Below are 18733 nucleotides of genomic sequence, written 5' to 3'. Positions count from 1 at the left end.
CTAGGTGTGACCATTGACCAAGCCTTGACATTCAAACAACATATATCTGGAGTATGTCTCAAATTATCACGGTTGATTTATCTCCTCCACCAAGTTAAAGATCTGATGCCTTTACATGTACTTAAAATTCTTTACCATGCCCATGTCCTGCCCCACCTCAGTCATTGTACAGCCATATGGTAATACTTATCCTACTCACCTACTACCATTGTTCAGACTCCAGAAGAAAATTGTCAGGATTATAACAAAGAGTGACCACCTAGAACACACACAACCTCTTTTCAAAGAAACCAACATTTTAAAACTTTTTGACCTTAATAAAATACATATTGGAATTTATATGTATAAAATTCTAAGAAATAACTTTGATCCAGCATTACAACCACAACACAATTATCCAACACGCATTCGTGAAAATCTTACAACACCACAACACAATCTAACATTATTCAAACATTCCCTATCTTACTCAGGCCCTAAGCTATGGAATTCAATACCAAATCATATAAAACTTTTGCCAACAATAAGTTCTTTTAAAAGATTTTATACAAAATATGAAATAGCTAAATACTAGAAACTTGAAATATCTCTTATATAAACAGTCCCTATCATGTTCCAACTCAATAAATGATACTTTTACTTTCATTCTCCTTCTTTCCCTTTCCCTCTCCCAAAGTATGTACATACTGTTGGGTTAATAGCCAACTACCCGTAAATGTATATATTTTTCTTTCCTTGTCTTTGCCTGGTTTGGGGTATTCGTTGTAAAAAAAAAAAAATCATATTTTGCCCAAAAAACGTTGTTTTATATGGGCTACTTGCTTGTATGTATATTACAACATATTTTGCTCTTGTATTTTCTGCAAGTATAATAAAGTGTTTTAAGTGTTTCAAGTGTTTCTCTCTCTCTCTCTCTCTCTCTCTCTCTCTCATAAATGTATTCGCCAAATTTCTCGTTTTATTACTGAAGGAGGTGAATTCTACTGACAAATCTGTATTAGTTATTCCATTTCTCCATTTGACATTTGTATGGTGTACGTGTGTGGGGGGGAAGGGGGGGGGGAGAGATAACCAAGCATCAGATAACTATGACATCCGCTGGTGTATGGTCTCCCGGGATGACCCTGCCACGTAGTCACCTTTCTGCAGGACATTGAAGTCAACGTGCGCCCATCAACACTCCTCCTGCCGCAACCCCGAAGCCTCACGGCGAAGTCGTGCAGAGCCACAAGGTAAACATCCTGGCCCTGTTGTTGTTCTTGTTTGAGCACATGCCACCCCCCCATTACCGTTGTTGTTCTTGATTGTTTACAGACCACACCCCCATTACCGTTGTTGTCTTTGATTCTGTACAGGCCACACCACCATCACCGTTGTTGTTCTTGTTTGTGTACAGGCCACACCCCCATTACCGTTGTTGTTCTTGATTGTGTACAGGCATATATATATATATATATATATATATATATATATATATATATATATATATATATATATATATATATATATATATATATATATATATATTTTTTTTTTTTACAACAAAGGAGGCAGCTCAAGGGCACAAAAAAAGGAAACAATAATAAAAAAAAGCCCGCTACTTGCTGCTCCTAAAAAAGAATCATAAGAGGTGGCCGAAAGAGAGGTCAATTTCGGGAGGAGAGGTGTCCTGACACCCTTCTCTTGAAAGAGTTCAAGTCGTAGGCAGGAGGAAATACAGATGAAGGAAAATTGTTCCAGAGTTTACCAGTGTGAGGGATGAAAGAGTGAAGATGCTCGTTAACTTTTGCATAAGGGGTTTGGACAGTATAGGGATGAGCATGAGTAGAAAGTCGTGTGCAGCGGGGCCGCGGGAGGGGGGGAGGCATGCAGTCAGCAAGTTCAGAAGAGCAGTCAGCTTGGACATATCGACAGAAGATAGAAAGAGAGGCAACATCGCGACGGAATTTAAGAGGTAGAAGACTATCAGTAGGAGGAGGAGAGCTGATGAGACGAAGAGCCTTAGACTCCACTTTGTCCAGAAGAGCTGTGTGAGTGGAGCCCCCCCACACGTGAGATGCATACTCCATACGAGGGCGGACAAGGCCCCTGTATATGGATAGCAAATGCGCGGGGGAGAAGAACTGGCGGAGACGATACAGAACGCCCATGCTCGAGGAAGCTGATTTAGAGAGAGAGATGTGAAGTTTTCAGTTGAGATTTTGAGTTAAGGATAGACCGAGGATGTTTAGTGTTTAAGATAGTGATAGCTGAGTGTTGTCGTATAATAGGGGATAGGTGTTTGGAAGATTGTGTCGAGGTGATAGGTGGAGAAATTGAGTTTTTGAGGCATTGAAGGACACAAGGTTCCTTCTGCCCCAATCGGAAATGATAGCAAGGTCTGAGGTTAAGCGTTCTGCAGCCTCCAGTCTGGAGTCGTGTACTTCCTGTTGAGAGGGTCTTCTATTGAAAGAAGTTGAATAATGCAGAGTGGAGTCGTCGGCGTATGAGTGGACAGGACAGTTTGTTATGGAAAGAAGATCATTGATGAATAACAGATGATAGGTTTAGGGGAAGAACAGTGACCGTCTACCACCGCAGAGATAGAACGGCCGGAAAGGAAACTGGAGATAAAGGAACAGAGAGAGGGATAGAATCCGAAAGAGGGCAGTTTAGAAAGCAAAGACATGTGCCAGACTCTATCGAAAGCTTTCGATATGTCTAGCGCAACAGAGAAAGTTTCACCGAAACGGCTAAGAGAGGATGACCAAGAGTCAGTTAAGAGAGCAAGAAGATCGCCAGTAGAGTGCCCCTTGTGGAATCCATACTGGCAATCAGATAGAAGGTCAGAACTGGAAAGGTGCTTTTGAATCTTCTGGTTAAGGATTGATTTAAAACCTTTAGATAGACAGGAAAGTAATAGGGCGGTAGTTTGAAGGATTGGAGTGGTCACCCTTCTTAGGCATACTTCCAGCAGGAAGGAAAGGTAGATGTTGATAGGCAGAGGTGAAAGAGTTTGACCAGGCAGGGTCAGCACAGTTTTAAGGACAATAGGAAGCACTCCATCAGGTCCATAAGCCTTCTGAGAGTTGAGGCCAGAGAAGGCATAGAAAACATCATTTGGAAGAATCTTAATAACAGGCATAAGGAGTCAGAGGGGGGATAAGTAGGAGGTATATGCCCAGAACCGTCCAAGGTGGAGTTCTTCCAGAAAGTTTGAGCGAAGAGTTCAGCCTTAGAGACAGATGAGACGGCAGTGCTACCGTCAGGGTTAAGGAGAGGAGGGAAAGAGGAAAGAGTGAAATTGGAGGAGATATTTTTGGCTAGATGCCAGAAGTCACGGGAAAAATTAGAAGAAGCAAGGTGTTGACATTTTCTATTGATAAAAGAAGTTTTGGTAAGTCGGAGAATAGATTTGGCACGATTCCGGGCTGAAATGTAAAAGTCATAGTTAGCGGGAGTACGACGGTTCTGGAACCTTTTGTGAGCTGCCTCTCTATCTTTAATAGCACGAGAACAAGCATGATTAAACCAAGGCTTTTTAGCATGAGGAGTAGAGAAAAAACGTGGAATGTATGCCTCCATTCCAGAGACAATCACCTCTGAGATGCGCTGGGCACACACAGAGGGGTCTCTCTCCTGGAAGCAGTAATCATTCCACGGGAAATCGGAGTACATCCTCAGGTCGTCCCACCGAGCTGAAGCAAAATGCCAGAAGCATCGCCTCTTCGGTGGGTCCAGAGGATGTACAGGAGCGATAGGACAGGAAACAGAAATAAGGTTATGGTCCGGCGACTCCATCCCCGACTCTATACGCCTGGTTAAACGTCGGCCATTTGTAGTTCACAGCACCGTCTATCTCTAATTTTCTCTCTCCTGTCGTCGGGAAGCGAGGCACCTGCTCAATAAAACCACTCCAAAGGTTGGGAAATGACGCTCACGGCTCGCTCCGAAGGGCAAAATGAAGCAAGCATAAACACTCATGCCGTAATTGTGGTAGCGGCTTAAGACCTCCGCACAATTTTCCTCCTCCCGCCCCCATCTTGGTAACCTGTCCTTGACTTACAGGTGGATGGATTTTTACTTCACTGAATGGTCAAGTATGAATGAATGCCGACAGGTTCCCAATTCTCTTAAGGCCACACCGCCTCCACTAAGGAACAGAACATGGAACTATTGTGTTTGTCTATGTAAAGGATGTGGGGCTGTGATGATGGCGCCGGTTTTGTGGTGGTAGGAGTTTCAGACCGTGTGTGATAACAGCCATTTATCAAGGTTTTCTTCCTTCCTGTGCTCCGCCTCAATACAGTTTCTGAACGGCGTAGATAAGATGATAGCGGCATATTTTCCAAAGGATATTTCCTGCTTCTAATCGCTCCTTCCACTGTCGTAACTCCTCAACGCTTTTCAGCTGCGCAGTTAGGAGCGCGTTCTTCGCAAAACGCTTATCGCTTCTGGTAATTTTCTGAGTTCTATGGAAATTCCACGACACCCTTTCCCAGCCGCCTGAGCAGTAAAGACTCAGTACGTTTCCCGTTTCTAGCCCCTTTTAGTCCCGCCTGGATATTAAAGGGTAGGAGGCGGTCTATCTGAATGAGGAGTGCAGTGGCCTAAAGTTCACCGAGCTGCTTCTCTCTCTCTCTCTCTCTCTCTCTCTCTCTCTCTCTCTCTCTCTCTCTCTCTCTCTCTCTCTCTCTCTCTCTCGGCAATGCAGAGGACGCCTGGCTAAACTTTAAAAATCACTTACTCACTCAGCAGGACACATTTGTACCCTTGTGCGAGAAGCGAATTAACACTAATAAAAGTCCACCTTGGTTTAATAGCGAAATTAAACACTCAGTCAAGGAGAGAAAATTGTCTTACAGGTTAAAGAAAGACCAAAGCACGCCCGAAAACATTAGACTTTACAATGATGCCAGGCGACGAGTAAAAAGATTAGTGCATCAGGCAAAGCGTAGATATGAAGAAAATATTGCAGCCAACTGTAAAAATAATCCGAAATCCTTCTTCAGTTACATAAACAACAGAAAGGCGATCAGAAGTGGAATTGGACCTTTAACAAACAGCGACGGTGCACTAGTGACTGACAGCCAACACGTTGCAAACCTATTAAATAATTACTTTTCCTCGGTGTTTAATAATAACAGTCCTCCCACCACCACCACCAACACCAGTACTAATGTAAATCCCGAGCATGCATTGTCTAACTTTGAAATAAGACCCGATGAAGTCCTTAAAGCCCTCAAATCACTTAAAACAAATAAAAGTCCTGGACCTGATAAAGTATATCCAACTCTGCTGAAAGAAACAAAGAGCGAAATACTCTCCTCCATCACAACCGTATTCAATATGTCCTTGCGACAAGGCATTGTCCCTTCAGATTGGAAAAAGGCTAACGACACCGATTTTAAGAAAGGAGACAAAAAGTACCAGGTAATTACAGGCCCATTAGTCTAACTTCGGTTGTAGGTACGCTACTTGAGGGCATAATTAGAGACAAAATTGTGAGGCCTGTGAAAACCACTCATTAATTGGGGACTCACAACATGGCTTCCGAAACAAAAGATCCTGCCTATCAAATCTATTAACCTTTATAACGACCTCTTCACTGTTTATGACGTAACCAAATCACTGGACGTAGTCTATCTTGATTTCAGAAAGCGTTTGATAAAGTCCAGCATCATAAATTACTTTACAAATTAAACCAAATAGGTATTGACGGTCAGGTAAACCAATGGATCGCGAATTGGTTGAGCAACACACAACAAAGACTAGTGATTGACGGATTTAACTCAGAGTGGGCGCCGGTCACTAGTGGTGTCCCTCAGGGCTCGGTTCTGGCCCAGTGCTCTTCATTATTTACATCAACGACGTGGATGTTGGACTCAATAACCGCATTAGTAAATTTGCAGACGACAAAGATTGGTAACTCGGTTCTCACTGACGAAGACAGGCAAAGCCTCCAAGAGGATTTGCACAAAATTTCAGCTTGGTCGGATAGATGGGAGATGCCTTTAACGTAGACAAGTGCCAGGTCCTTCAAGTTGGAACGAGGAATAAGAAGTTTGATTACGAAATGCGCGGCGTTAAACTCAAAAGCGTTCAATGCGTCAAGGACTTGGGGTCAAAATCGCGTCAAACCTCAAATTCTCACAGCAATGCATCGATGCAGCAAATAAAGCGAACAGAATGTTGGGCTTCATTAAAAAACTTTTATTTAAGAATAAAGATGTAATACTCCCGCTCTACAACAGTTTAGTCAGACCCCACTTGGAATATGCGGTACAGTTTTGGTCTCCCACCATGCAAAGGATATTGCTAAATTAGAAGGTGTTCAGCGTCGGGCAACGAAATTATCCCTTCCTTGCGCAACAAACTACGAAGAAAGGCTTTCTACCCTTAACATGTTCTCTCTTGAGAAACGTCGCCTCCGAGGAAAACTGATCGAATGTTTTAAAATACTTAATGGTTTCACGAATGTAGACAGATCAACATTGTTTATGATCGATGACACTTTGCGCACGAGGAATAATGGCGTAAAACTCAGATGTAGACAAGTAAATTCAGACTGCACCAAATTTTTCTTCACCAACGTTGTAGTGCGAGAATGGAATAAGCTCCCATCATCAGTGGTCCAGTGTAACACGATTGACTCCTTCAAAAATAAGCTCGACCGTCACTTCCTTCAACTTAATATCAACTAGAGTAGAAATGCAACGTTTTGGAGTCTTCTGATTAATGTAAAATCACTTAGGTTTAAGGACAGACCACCAAGTCTGGACCATGGGGTCTGTGTGGTCTGATTTTCTATGTAAATCTATGTAAATCTCTCTCTCTCTCTTTCCTTCTGTTATTGATGATATCCTTTTGGATGGTCGGGGATTTATTCTCTAAGGGTCCTGCGTCCCTGCCCACGGCTAACAGTCAGAGCATCCCCAAATTTGGGTTGGTCGGGGAGGGGCCTTCAAGTTCTCCCAAGAAAAATATACTTCGCAAAAACAAAAGAACAAGTAGATGCCAGGGTAGTGGTTTGAGCCCCGACTTTGATACAGCAGACTTCCTTGATGCATCTGCATCCAGGACACCTGCCGCCTGCGATGGGTGCAGGGCAAAGCCTTCGGGACTCTTACATCTCGTAAGGAAAAGGGCCCCCTGATCCATCTTTGAGTTTTTTTGGAACCGAAGCGGGCCCGCATAACCTGGCCCGGGATTAACTTTCAGAAAGCTGTGCGTGTGAGCTCCTAGAATGTCCCGAGTTTCTCGGAAGATCACTGACTACTTTACATTGCGAATCAGCTCAGAAAGCTGCAGGTGGATATAGTGGGAGTTTCTGAGATGAAGAGGCCTGGCAGAGGCGAGATCAATAATGTGTCAGTATGAGTACTGATGTCCATTTTAAAGAGGTAGCTATAGACATCTCTAGCCAACTGCTGCCATTTGTGGTTAAGGTTCCTCCGGTTGATGAGCGTATAATGCGAGTGAGGCTGAAGCACACACTGGGCTTCATGTCTATTGTTGCGGTGTAAGCTCCTACTGAGATGTATGAAACTGAAGAGAAGGAGATGTTTTACGCCAAACTCGAATCAGTATTTGACCACTGCTCTCCTCGGGACACTCATTGCCTTATAGACAACTTTAATATTACTACAGGAACTGACAAGGTTGGCTATGAGCTACGTGGTGGTCCCCAAGGTTCTAGTACCAGGAACACCAACAGCTCTCTCCTGCATTTTGCAACGTTGAGGAGGTTGAGAAATGCAGTTTCTTGGTACCAGAGACCAGAGCTGCTCCGCTGGACTTGGTATAGCAATGTCACTGAATCAAACAGAGAAAATAAAATACCGGACCTTGTTATAGCAACCCAAGATAATCTAGTCAGTACTGCTACGGTAGGTGAGCATCTCGGTTCTTGCGATCATAAATTAGTGCGCGTCGACATTAGAGTTCAAAATAAAGTAATGGTGCCTAACTTCAAAAGAGTAAATTTCGTAGAAATCCGACAAAAACTTACAGAAATGCAACTATGAGATAATTGCAACGTAGAGGAAGCCTGGCTAAACTTTAAAAATCAATTTCTCAACAAAACACATTTGTACCGTTTTGCGAGAAGCGAAGTAACACTAATAAAAGTCCCCCACGGTTTAATATTGCGAAACAAATGAAAAGAGAGAGAGAGAGAGAGAGAGAGAGAGAGAGAGAGAGAGAGAGAGAGAGAGAGAGAGAGAGAGAGAGAGAGAGAGAGAGAGAGAGAGAGAGAGAGAGAGAGAGAGAGAGAGAGAGAGAGAGAGCAGATGTAGTTGGGGCAAAGGTTGTAAGAGGTGAAGGAGGGAACATCATGGTGGAAAAAGAAAAGATATTATAATGATGGAGTAAATATTTCAGTGAACTGTTAAATGAGGAAAATGAGTATCCGATAAATGAAACTGGAAAAAGTAGAAGGCACGCAAGAAAAAAATACGGAACAGGGCACTAAAGGAAATGAAAAATGGTAGAGCAGCAGGACCTTCAGGGCTAACAGTATATTTAATAAAAGCAGCAGGAAAGGAAAGAGTGGTGAAACTGACGAGTGTCACACGATGTATTAAAAAGGGAGAGATACCAGAAGACTGGAAAGAAAGCTACACTATACCCATTTTTAAAGGGAAAGGAGATGCTTTGAAATGTGGTAACTATAGGGGGATAAGGTTACTGGAGCATGACATGAAGGGATATGAAAAAGTCCCGGAGAAGAGGCTGAGAAGGATAATAAGAATTAATAAATGTCAGTTTGGCTTTTGCCCTGGGAGATCAACAACTGAATCAAAATATAAGGTTTATGGAGAAGAGGAGGAGACTGTATCATGTTTTTTGTAGATCTAGATAAGGCATTTGACAGAGTACCAAAGGAAATTATAAGATGAGCATTGAGAAGGCAGAGAGTACCAGAAAGATTGGTTGAATCGGTGATGGGACTATATGAAGGTACAAAATCGAGAATGAAACCAGTGGTGGGAACATCAGATGCGTTTGAAATTGGAGTGGGGGTTCACCAGGGATCTACCCTTAGCCCGCTCTTGTTTATAACAGTAATGGAGGAGGCAACAAAGGAAGCAAGAGGAGAGGCACCATGGGAGCTGCTGTATGCAGATGACTTGGCAGTAAATGCAGAGACAGCAGAAGAAGTGAAAGGAAAGTTTAATAAATGGAAAGAAGGAATGGAGGAGAGAGGTTTGAAAATTAATATGGAAAAAACTAAGTATATGGTAAATGGAAAAGAAGCATGGAAAAAGATTAAATCAGTAAAATATCTACGAGGATGCTGTGGGAAGGGAGTCAGTGTAAATTCAATCTTGTGCACATGTTGCAAGCAGTAGTGCTATCATAGATGCTCAGACCTTAGAAATGTAAGAGGAGTGCAGAATTTTACATGCCCAGCCTTTAAGGAGACAGCAAGGACAAGAAACTGAGAGGGAAGAAATTTAGTTTTTTTGAGACATTGAAGGACACAAGGTTCCTTCTGTCCCAATTGGAAATAATATCAAGGTCTGAGGTTAAGCGTCTCGTAATTCCTGTTGGGAGGGTCTTCTGCTGTAAGAAGTTTAATAATGTAAAAATACCAAACATATCACACAAACACTCACGCATACAAGCACTCAAGATACTTTCCACGCACCATACGCGACTGGAACAGCCTCCCTCAACAGATTTTAGACTGCGATACATTAGACTCATTCAGAAATGAATACACACTCACTTGTCACCACAACACACCAACACACAACACACACAACACACCAACATTTACACTTGATTCACTTCCCCTTCCCCCCAGCAGCCAGCCCAAAATATGCGTGTTATGCACCTATAGAGGTGCCCTGCTAATTATTTATCAAGATCAAGATCAAGAAATTGAGTTGATCAGTGGAATGCATTACTAGATGAGGATGTGTGTGTCAATAGCATTCACAGATTTAAAGAATTGTATAAAAAAAATTATTTAAAAATCAGGACAATACGACCCTGCTCAATCCTGAAAAAAAATACAATTAGGTAAGAACACACACACACACACACACACACACACACACACACACACACACACACACACACACACACACACATATACTATCTCTCACGCCTCTGCTCCCCAAGTATAATCTCTTGCCTGTTATGAGGTTAGTCCTGAGTGAGGAGCTACTGAGTGCTGAAAGGACACCCGCGGACGAAAGTTGGGGACTGAGTTTTGCATTTGACCGCTCTGTTTTCTTGCCTGTTACCATCATCTTTTCTTTGGCCATATTCACTCTCAAACCTCTTTTCTCCAATGCTAGCTTCCAATCCATAAATTTTCTACCAACTTCCTCTTTTGTCTCAGCTGTTAAGATTCAGTCATCTGCATACGCACTGCAGCTCCCATGGATCCCTGTTGTGCACTCTTTGGTGGCCGAGTGGTCAGCGTGTGGGCGTGGTGAGTCCGTGGACCTATGTAGGTTCGAGTTCCACCAAAACACGCTGATTTTTCAAACCATCACAGAGTAGTAGATTACCCACATGCTGCCCAGATCTTCAGTCAACCCTAACTTCAGCGAATTCGTTCAAGAGTAGCACCGGGGGACAGCAAGGGCCAAGTAAGAGTCATACATCACGGCAGCCACTTTGCCTGCATGCGCCATTAACGGGCTGGGGTTGCCCTGGAGGCCCCTCACGAAAGCCTACAGGCGCTACAGGCAGCACATCAAAAAAGAAAAAGAAAGAAAAAAGAGGACTGAGGGCTGAGGCCTGATGCACCCCACACCTATCTTAGGTTCCTCCAGCTACTCCCACCCTTAACCCTGAGCCTTCGTAAAGAGCCATCACTATCATGGGTCCCTGTTTTGGATTCCTTGGTGGCTTCCTCCATCACTACAATAAATAAAGGGGTCTGAGGGCTGAGGCCTGCACCCTTGATCCTGAGCCTCCGTACAGGGCCATCACTGTCCTCACAAGCCTCTCTGGTGGCAAATATCTCTCTTAGATCCACACACACACACACACACACACACGATACAGCCTCTCCGCCTTATTTTTTTCGTGCAGATGTTTCGTGATGAAGATTGCATCGGTGATTGACTTTCCAGCCATGAAGCCTAATTGGCAGTCATCAACCTTGATGCTTCTCTTAAGCCGTCCACACAACACCTCCCAAATCTTCATCCAATGTTCTGAGACTCTCAAACCTCTGTACCCGCCACACAGTAGTGCATCTCCTTTACCTCTAAACAGTGCTAGGAAAAGCTATCTGTCATCAGTGGCTATGCATCGCAGACTGGGACTAGGGGGCGCAGGAGTGATCGAAAGGATATAAGAAAAGATGCTCTAACGGCTTATTACACCAACAGTAGGAGTCTCAGGAACAAGATAGATCTACTGAGGGGGAAGCATGTATCGAGAAATTCGACATTATAGCTGTCACGGAAACGTGGGTGGATACTGCAAACAAAAACTTCATGTCGGAGTATGAAATAGATGGTTATCAGATGTTTCACAAAGATAGAAAGGGAAGAAGGGGAGGGGGGTGGCACTTTATGTTAAAGACACACTTAAATGTTCCACTAACAACTCTGTTCAAACAAATGGCGACTCAGAATCAGTTTGGGTGGACGTCCACAAAGGGAAAGACAAACTAATTCTAGAGGTTCTTTACAGGCCACCCAACCTTAACAGGCAGGACACTGATATATTACTGCAAGAGGTAGGCAGGGCTAGCAGGGGCAAAAATGTCTGCATAATGGGGGATTTTAGCTATAGGAATATAGACTGGGAAGGCGTGGTGGGTGATCTAGAATCTGAGGATTTTCTGAAAGTAATACAAGATAATTTTCTCAAGCAGACAGTAACTGAGCCCACCAGGGGTAACAACATTCTAGACTTGGTCTTAACTAACACCGAGAATATGATCAGCGAGCTAGATGTTGGGGGAGAATTAGGTGGCAGTGATCACAAGGAAATTAGGTTTAAATTAGACTGGGCGGTGACCCATGAACTCAACCCTGTGTTGGTGCCTGACTTTAGAAGAGCTGATTATGAGGGGCTCAGAAGACACCTTGAGGAGGTAAATTGGGAAACCCTAGGGTTGGATGAGGGCCAGATCTCAGGGCTGGAACCGGAAAGACAGGGGAGCCATACAGAAATGACCTACAATAATTTAGTTAGAGTAATTGCAGAGGGTCAGAGACAGCATATCCCTTACCAAGCACGTAGGAAGGAAAATAACGACCCCAAATGGATGACCCGCAGACTCAAGCATGAGATAGGCTTGAAGAGAGGAATTTATAGGAAAATAAAGAACGGAGAAATCCACCTCAGAGGTAGGTATGTTGAGCTAGCCAGGTCGGTGAAGAAGAACACGCGCCTAGCAAAAATGAATTATGAGATTAGGGTAGCCAACGAGGCCAAGAGCGATCCCAAGGGCTTCTTCAAATTGTACAGAACGAAAACAAGGGACAGAATTGGACCGTTGAAAACAAACACGGGCGAGCTCGTTGAGAATGGAGAAGATATGAGCCAAATGATGAATGACTATTTCCTCTCAGTTTTCACGCAGGAAAATCTAACAACCATTACGGAGAGAGTTCAGATATATGAGGGTGACGAGAACGACAAGTTGAGGGATGTGATCATCACTAGGCAAGTAGTCCAGGATGAGATTGGTAGGTTGAAGAAAAACAAATCGCCGGGCCCAAACGAAGTATTCCCAAGGGTTCTGAAAGAGTGCAAGGAAGTCCTTAGTGGCCCTCTTGCCGATATCTTTAAGATGTCGGTAAATTCTGGGTATGTGCCCAATCAATGGAAAGTAGCTAATGTGACGCCGATTTTCAAAAAGGGAGACAAGTCAGCCACCTCAAACTATCGCCCAATTAGCTTAACATCAGTTGTAGGAAAGATGTTAGAGTCAATTATAGCTGGGAGCATTCGGGACCATCTAGAAAAGCATAATTTAATTCATGATTCACAACATGGGTTCACAAAGGGTAGGTCTTGCCTTACTAACCTGTTGTCCTTCTACACTAAAGTAATCGAGGCGGTTGACCGAGATGAAAACTATGACATATTATATCTAGATTTCAGTAAAGCGTTCGACAAAATCCCTCATCACCGGCTATTACTAAAATTACTGGCTCACGGCGTAGATGGGAAAGTTTTGAACTGGATCAGGGCGTGGCTTAGTGGTAGGAAGCAGAGAGTGCAAATTAATGGTAAAAAATCTGAATGGGGCAGTATTACGAGTGGAGTCCCTCAAGGGTCGGTCCTGGGTCCTCTGCTTTTTATTATTTACATCAATGACTTGGACACAGGAATTAGTAGTGATGTCGTAAGTTCGCAGAAGATACCAAGATCGGTAGAGTAATCCAATCAGACAGGGACGCTACCGTTCTCCAGGATGAGCTTGACAGACTATATGACTGGGCGGGGAAGTGGCAGATGGAACTCAATGTCGGGAAGTGTAGCATTTTGAATGTAGGTAGGAATAATCCTTCACACAATTACTCCTTAAATGACACTCCTCTAAGCAGGTCTGGGCGTGAGAGAGACTTAGGAGTCCTAGTGAGCGTTGACCTCCGTCCTAGGGCTCAATGCATTCAGGCTAAAAATCGGGCAAACAGAGTACTGGGTTTCATCTCAAGGAGCGTAAGCAATAGGAGCGCTGAAGTCATCCTCAAACTTTGCTTAGCACTAGTTAGACCTCATCTCGATTATGCAGTTCAGTTCTGGTCCCCCTACTATAGAATGGATATCAAGATGTTAGAATCTGTACAGGGGCGGATGACAAAGATGATTCAGGGGGTGAGAAACTTACCTTATGAAGACAGGCTGAAGCATTTAAATCTACACTCTCTAGAAAGGCGAAGGTTGCGAGGAGACTTGATCGAAGTCTATAAATGGATGAAGGGCTTTAATAAAGGGGATGTCAATAAAATTTTGAGAGTAAAAGAGCCAGGTAGGACGCGTGGCAATGGTTTTAAGTTAGACAAATTCAGATTCAACAAAGACATAGGCAAGAATTGGTTCACCAACAGAGTGGTGGACGAATGGAATAGGCTTGGGAGCCATGTTGTGGGTGCCAATAACATAGATACATTCAAGAAGAGGTTAGATAAAGCCATGGATGGTGAGGTAAGGTGGGGTTGAGTGTACAGGAGCTGCCTTATATAGGCCAACCGGCCTCTTGCAGACTCCTTACATTCTTATGTTCTTATATTCATTCTTCTGGACTCTTCTCCTACCTCATAAACTTTTCCAAAACTCTAATCAGTTTCCCGATGGCTGTCCCTCCTGCCAGCCTTACCTTGTCACTACTTACACCCGATGGACGTGCTGCCTTTTCATCTTTCATCCTCTTCACTCCTCTTTTTACGTCTTTCTCTTCTATATTTTCAACTGGGCCTTCCACCATTTCAACCTCCCCAAGTTCATTGCTATTTTCTACATAAGAACATAAGAACATAAGAACGCAGGAGTCTGCAAGAGGCCGGTAGGCCTGTACGAGGCAGCTCCTTTGACCCTAAGCTCCCGTGTATCTAACCCCACCTAATATCGCTGTCCATGAATTTATCTAGTCTATTTTGAATGTGAATGACAATTGTATTACACTCACCACATGACTGCTTCCCTATTCCACTCATCCACCACCCTATTAGTTAACCAATTTTTTAATATGTCCCTGTTGAATCTGAATTTATCCAGTTTAAACCCGTTACTTCGTTCGTGTCCCTCTGTTCTCTTACCAACAAAACCTTATGAATGTCTCCTTATTAAAGCCCTTCATCCATTTATAAACCTCGATCATGTCTCCACGCCTTCGCTTTTCTCTTTAGAGAAAGTTTAACTGTTTTTTGTTTCTTTCCTCGTATGGCATGCATGCATGCAGCAGCAGTCTTTCAAAGTATTTTCTCCATCTTTTTCTCACTTCCCTCTCCACTACTTAGGTTACTTCATTTTCGTTCTTTAAATCTGTACTTTGCTTCTTGTACTTCCTTTTCATCTGCTTAGCTGCTCTGGACATCTGGCTCACTTCTGCTGTGATCAAGTTCTCACGCCTCGTCTCCCACGCTCGTTTCTTTGCTACTGCCACTTGCCTCTTACATAGTTTCCTTCGTTTTTTTCTTCACACTCCTCTATCGAACTCACCTCCTGATCGCTGCCACTGTTTAAATGTAATTCAACGCCTCCGAGGAGCAGTGGTTAATAGTGCATCGCTACGACTCCGCGGACCCGGGTTCGAATCCCGGCCAAGGCTGTCGGCGTGCTGCTCACCCAGCTGTTCGTCCTCCTTTTCGGGCTGATCAATAATTGGGTACCTGGGAAAACCTGGGGAAGGTAACCTGCGGCAATCCCGGATTTCACATTGGGCCCTGTCCCGGGGTAATGGGTACTTATCTACCAGGCTCAGAGGGCCAACGGTTTGGAGGAAAGTACCGCAGCCATAGCGTATGCATCCACCTTTACCTTTACTTTTCTCTATAATTTTCTGGGTAAACAATCAAGCATAACAAAAGGTAAAACTGACTTTTCGGCTCTTGAAAACAACAACACACTATTGGAAATATCGTCGTAGGCAAGAGCAAGCAGATCATATACCAGAGCCTCCTTGGGCAAGACCCGTCGCCTCGTGCAACACAATATTGAGGAGCTGATAACCAAGGGACGAAACAGTTGCTTCAACGCAAGGTCTATTTATTAGATGTTGCTTCAACGGTCAACCAACATGGTGAGCGAAGACGCCGGGAGTGTTCGGGCAAGGGGGGGGAGGGAGAGTGGAATGGGAAGGGAGGGGGAGAGGTAGGGAAGGCCGGAATGGAAGGAAGGAAGGAGTTGGAGTTTCGTTTAGACGCCGCAACATCTGTGGTCATATGCCGGAGAGAGACAGAAGGGGAAAGAATTATGGGAGAAGGGAACAGATCCCAGGAGACGGGACACAACCTCCGATTAATACCTGTTACCCATTCTTTGCTGGGTATCGAACCCGGGCTCTCTCGGTTGTGAGCCGAGTGTGCTAACCACTGCACCACGAAGCCCCCAAGAAAGAAAGGAAAGGTGGAAGAAACTAGTAATGGCAAAGAGAGGAAGGGAGGAGGGAATAGTCTTTTTTTCCTTGGCTATCAGTCAGGAGAGTTGATAAGGAGGCGGATAGAATAGGGTGAAGAGGACAGAGAAGTAGGAAGGGAGCGAGAGGGAGGTGCTGAGTTCTGCTGTTGTTTCACATACCTGTGTGAAGGAATAGAGATGTTTGTAGTCCTAAACCTTCCTTAATATAAGTATGTATACACTATAGGGGCGTTGGTATATGTCATATCTCTTTCTCGTCGCTGTGGGGTGTTGCAGGTGGAACAACTTATTCCACCTGCAACACCCCACAGCTCTGGGCACGATAACAGAAAACCTTATTCCCGATACCCGATAACTGATAATGGAAAACCTTATCGGTGATAACCGATATTCGTTAACTGGAGACAAATATAGGCGATAACCGATAACCGATACCCGATATAAATCCACAATTCCGATACTAGATTGCAATAAGTCCGATAGGCGAAAACGATACTATATAGATATTTCAAATAAAAAACATAGCTGAATTAAAATTTTCATTATCTGTATATTAGAAAACTTACAAAACCTGAAAACCACACGTTGACACGTAGATATGGACGGTAATACTAGAAACGCCTGAACCGGTGTTGTTATATTTGCGTCCCCACCGTCAACACTGGTCTCTCGTGAACTGGCCCATCACTACTTATTCAGTTATTCTTACTTATCACCATTAACACTTTAACAGTCACTTCAGTAAAGAAGCACTGGAGCACTGGGAACCGGAACACTGGCACTCACTCCGTCACTCGAGACGCAGCTGAGAGGCCACGCGCCACGCCGCCACATGTTAACACAAGCCGCTGGTCTCTGTTTGCGCTCTTTACAACGGGATCACAAATTTCAGGCAGTGAATAATCATTTTTTGGGCAAAGTTAAATGATTTTTCTTTTTGATATAGTGATTTTTGAGTAACATAAAAAAATAACCTAGTGTTTTAATGTTGATGATCTAAGTATGAAATCTCTTCATCGAAGATATTTCATATCCCGAAGTTTTTTCATACAACACCAGGCGCCCGGGCCAGGCATGCGCAGTAGGGAGGAGACAACGTTTTTTTTTTTTCTGAAAGGCGGAAAAAAGTAGAGATTATCGCTAGTTTGGTTACAAAATTAACGAAGATACCGATATATATATATATATATATATATATATATATATATATATATATATATATATATATATATATATATATATAAGTAGCGGATGGCCGATAACCCGATTTTGCTATCAGCGATAAAGTATCGCGATAACTTATCGCGATAACGCCCAGCTACGGGAATAAGAGAGCTACTGCATTTCCGGTTTACAGGGTACGGTACCGTATACAGATTGATACTTGAAAAGTATATATGCTTTAACTTAAACATAAACATTGAGGCAAATGAATATAGATCTTGTAATTAGATAACACTACTCGATGGTGTTGGTGTCAGTAAAGGAATTGGATCCTTTCAAGACAAGAGAAAACGTATTACCCGTGTTAGAAGTAGACTTACATGTATGGCAGGAGGGGACAGGCAGGGAGCAATTAGGAAATCTGAACCTTTTCTTTCCACATCATCTCCAGGAAATGTCAGCCGTTGACTGTAGAGGCGAAAATAAAGTGTCATGTTTTTGTCTTTCAGAGTGTGCCAACGAGCCGGGCAGCAATGGCTGGCCGGAGTCTGCTGCCGCTCCTGCGTCTGGGTGAGTCTCGTCTTTGGAGAGCAGCGTCTCTTGGGCCTCGGTACTGTCAGGGCGCGTAGCCAGGGTTAGGCCTTCACGGAGGCATCGGTGGCATCAAAGGGGCACGGATGTATCAGGGGGCGGGGTCATCAGGAGCAGAAAGCTGAAAGCATGAGACTTAGCCAAACCCATCAAGCAGTGGAGGGTCACTTACAAGACTTTGCCAAGCCTATCAACTTATCCATGAGTAAAGGGTCAGGTACAAGTCAGGCAAACAACCATCGTAAAACAAGTAATATTTCGGGGGCCTTCACGCCCAACCCTCCCCCATAAATACTGGCCTGGGGCTGTATGCTCAAAACTCTCTCTTAGAATGTTTTGAAGGGTGCTCCTGCCATGATCAGTTCAAGGGAGTTGGGTGAGGGCGATGCACGAAGCCTGAGCTTGTTCCCTTCGGCCTTCCGTTGGCCAAGTGTGCGAGAGAAATTTATAGTCGATCGACTCTAACTTGAGCCTTTAGGCATGGCTCCCCTGAGCCGAGCTACTGCCACATCACCCCATCACTCTCCTCAGAGGAGCTCGCTCCCCACCCCGCCCTTCTCTCTCTCTCTCTCTCTCTCTCTCTCTCTCTCTCTCTCTCTCTCTCTTATTTACGTTATGTATAATATCTTTTGCTTGGCTGTGCAGGACGCGAGAGTGAAATCTACGTGAGCCTTCCATGGTGGTGGAAGGGTGAATGGTGCGGCACCATGGCATGAGCCACAAGTGAAATGGAAGGTTTACAGAGTCGTTGTCATTCCTTCAAATCCCAAGCCATTCATAACACCATGCAGTAGAATTATATATATATATATATATATATATATATATATATATATATATATATATATATATATATATATATATATTCCATAAATAGATAACGTACAGACTAACAGTGAGACAGATCGCCATGCGCAGGTCATCGCTAGATGTG

General features: G+C 43.8%; 1 protein-coding gene across 1 annotated transcript in view; it reads left to right on the top strand.

Moving 5' to 3' along the window:
- Positions 1 to 1088: 1088 nt before the first annotated feature.
- LOC126984049 (uncharacterized) overlaps positions 1089 to 18733 on the top strand; it is a gene marked incomplete at its 3' end in the record, with an annotated part of 42595 nt that continues 24950 nt past the window's right edge. The window contains 2 exon segments of the mRNA XM_050837427.1: positions 1089 to 1232; positions 17718 to 17778. Coding sequence (XP_050693384.1) covers positions 17742 to 17778 — 37 coding nt within the window.

Source organism: Eriocheir sinensis, chromosome 5 (assembly GCF_024679095.1).
Source record: "Eriocheir sinensis breed Jianghai 21 chromosome 5, ASM2467909v1, whole genome shotgun sequence".
Taxonomy (NCBI): Eukaryota; Metazoa; Arthropoda; class Malacostraca; order Decapoda; family Varunidae; genus Eriocheir; species Eriocheir sinensis.
This window is presented reverse-complemented; position numbering and strand designations above follow the sequence as displayed.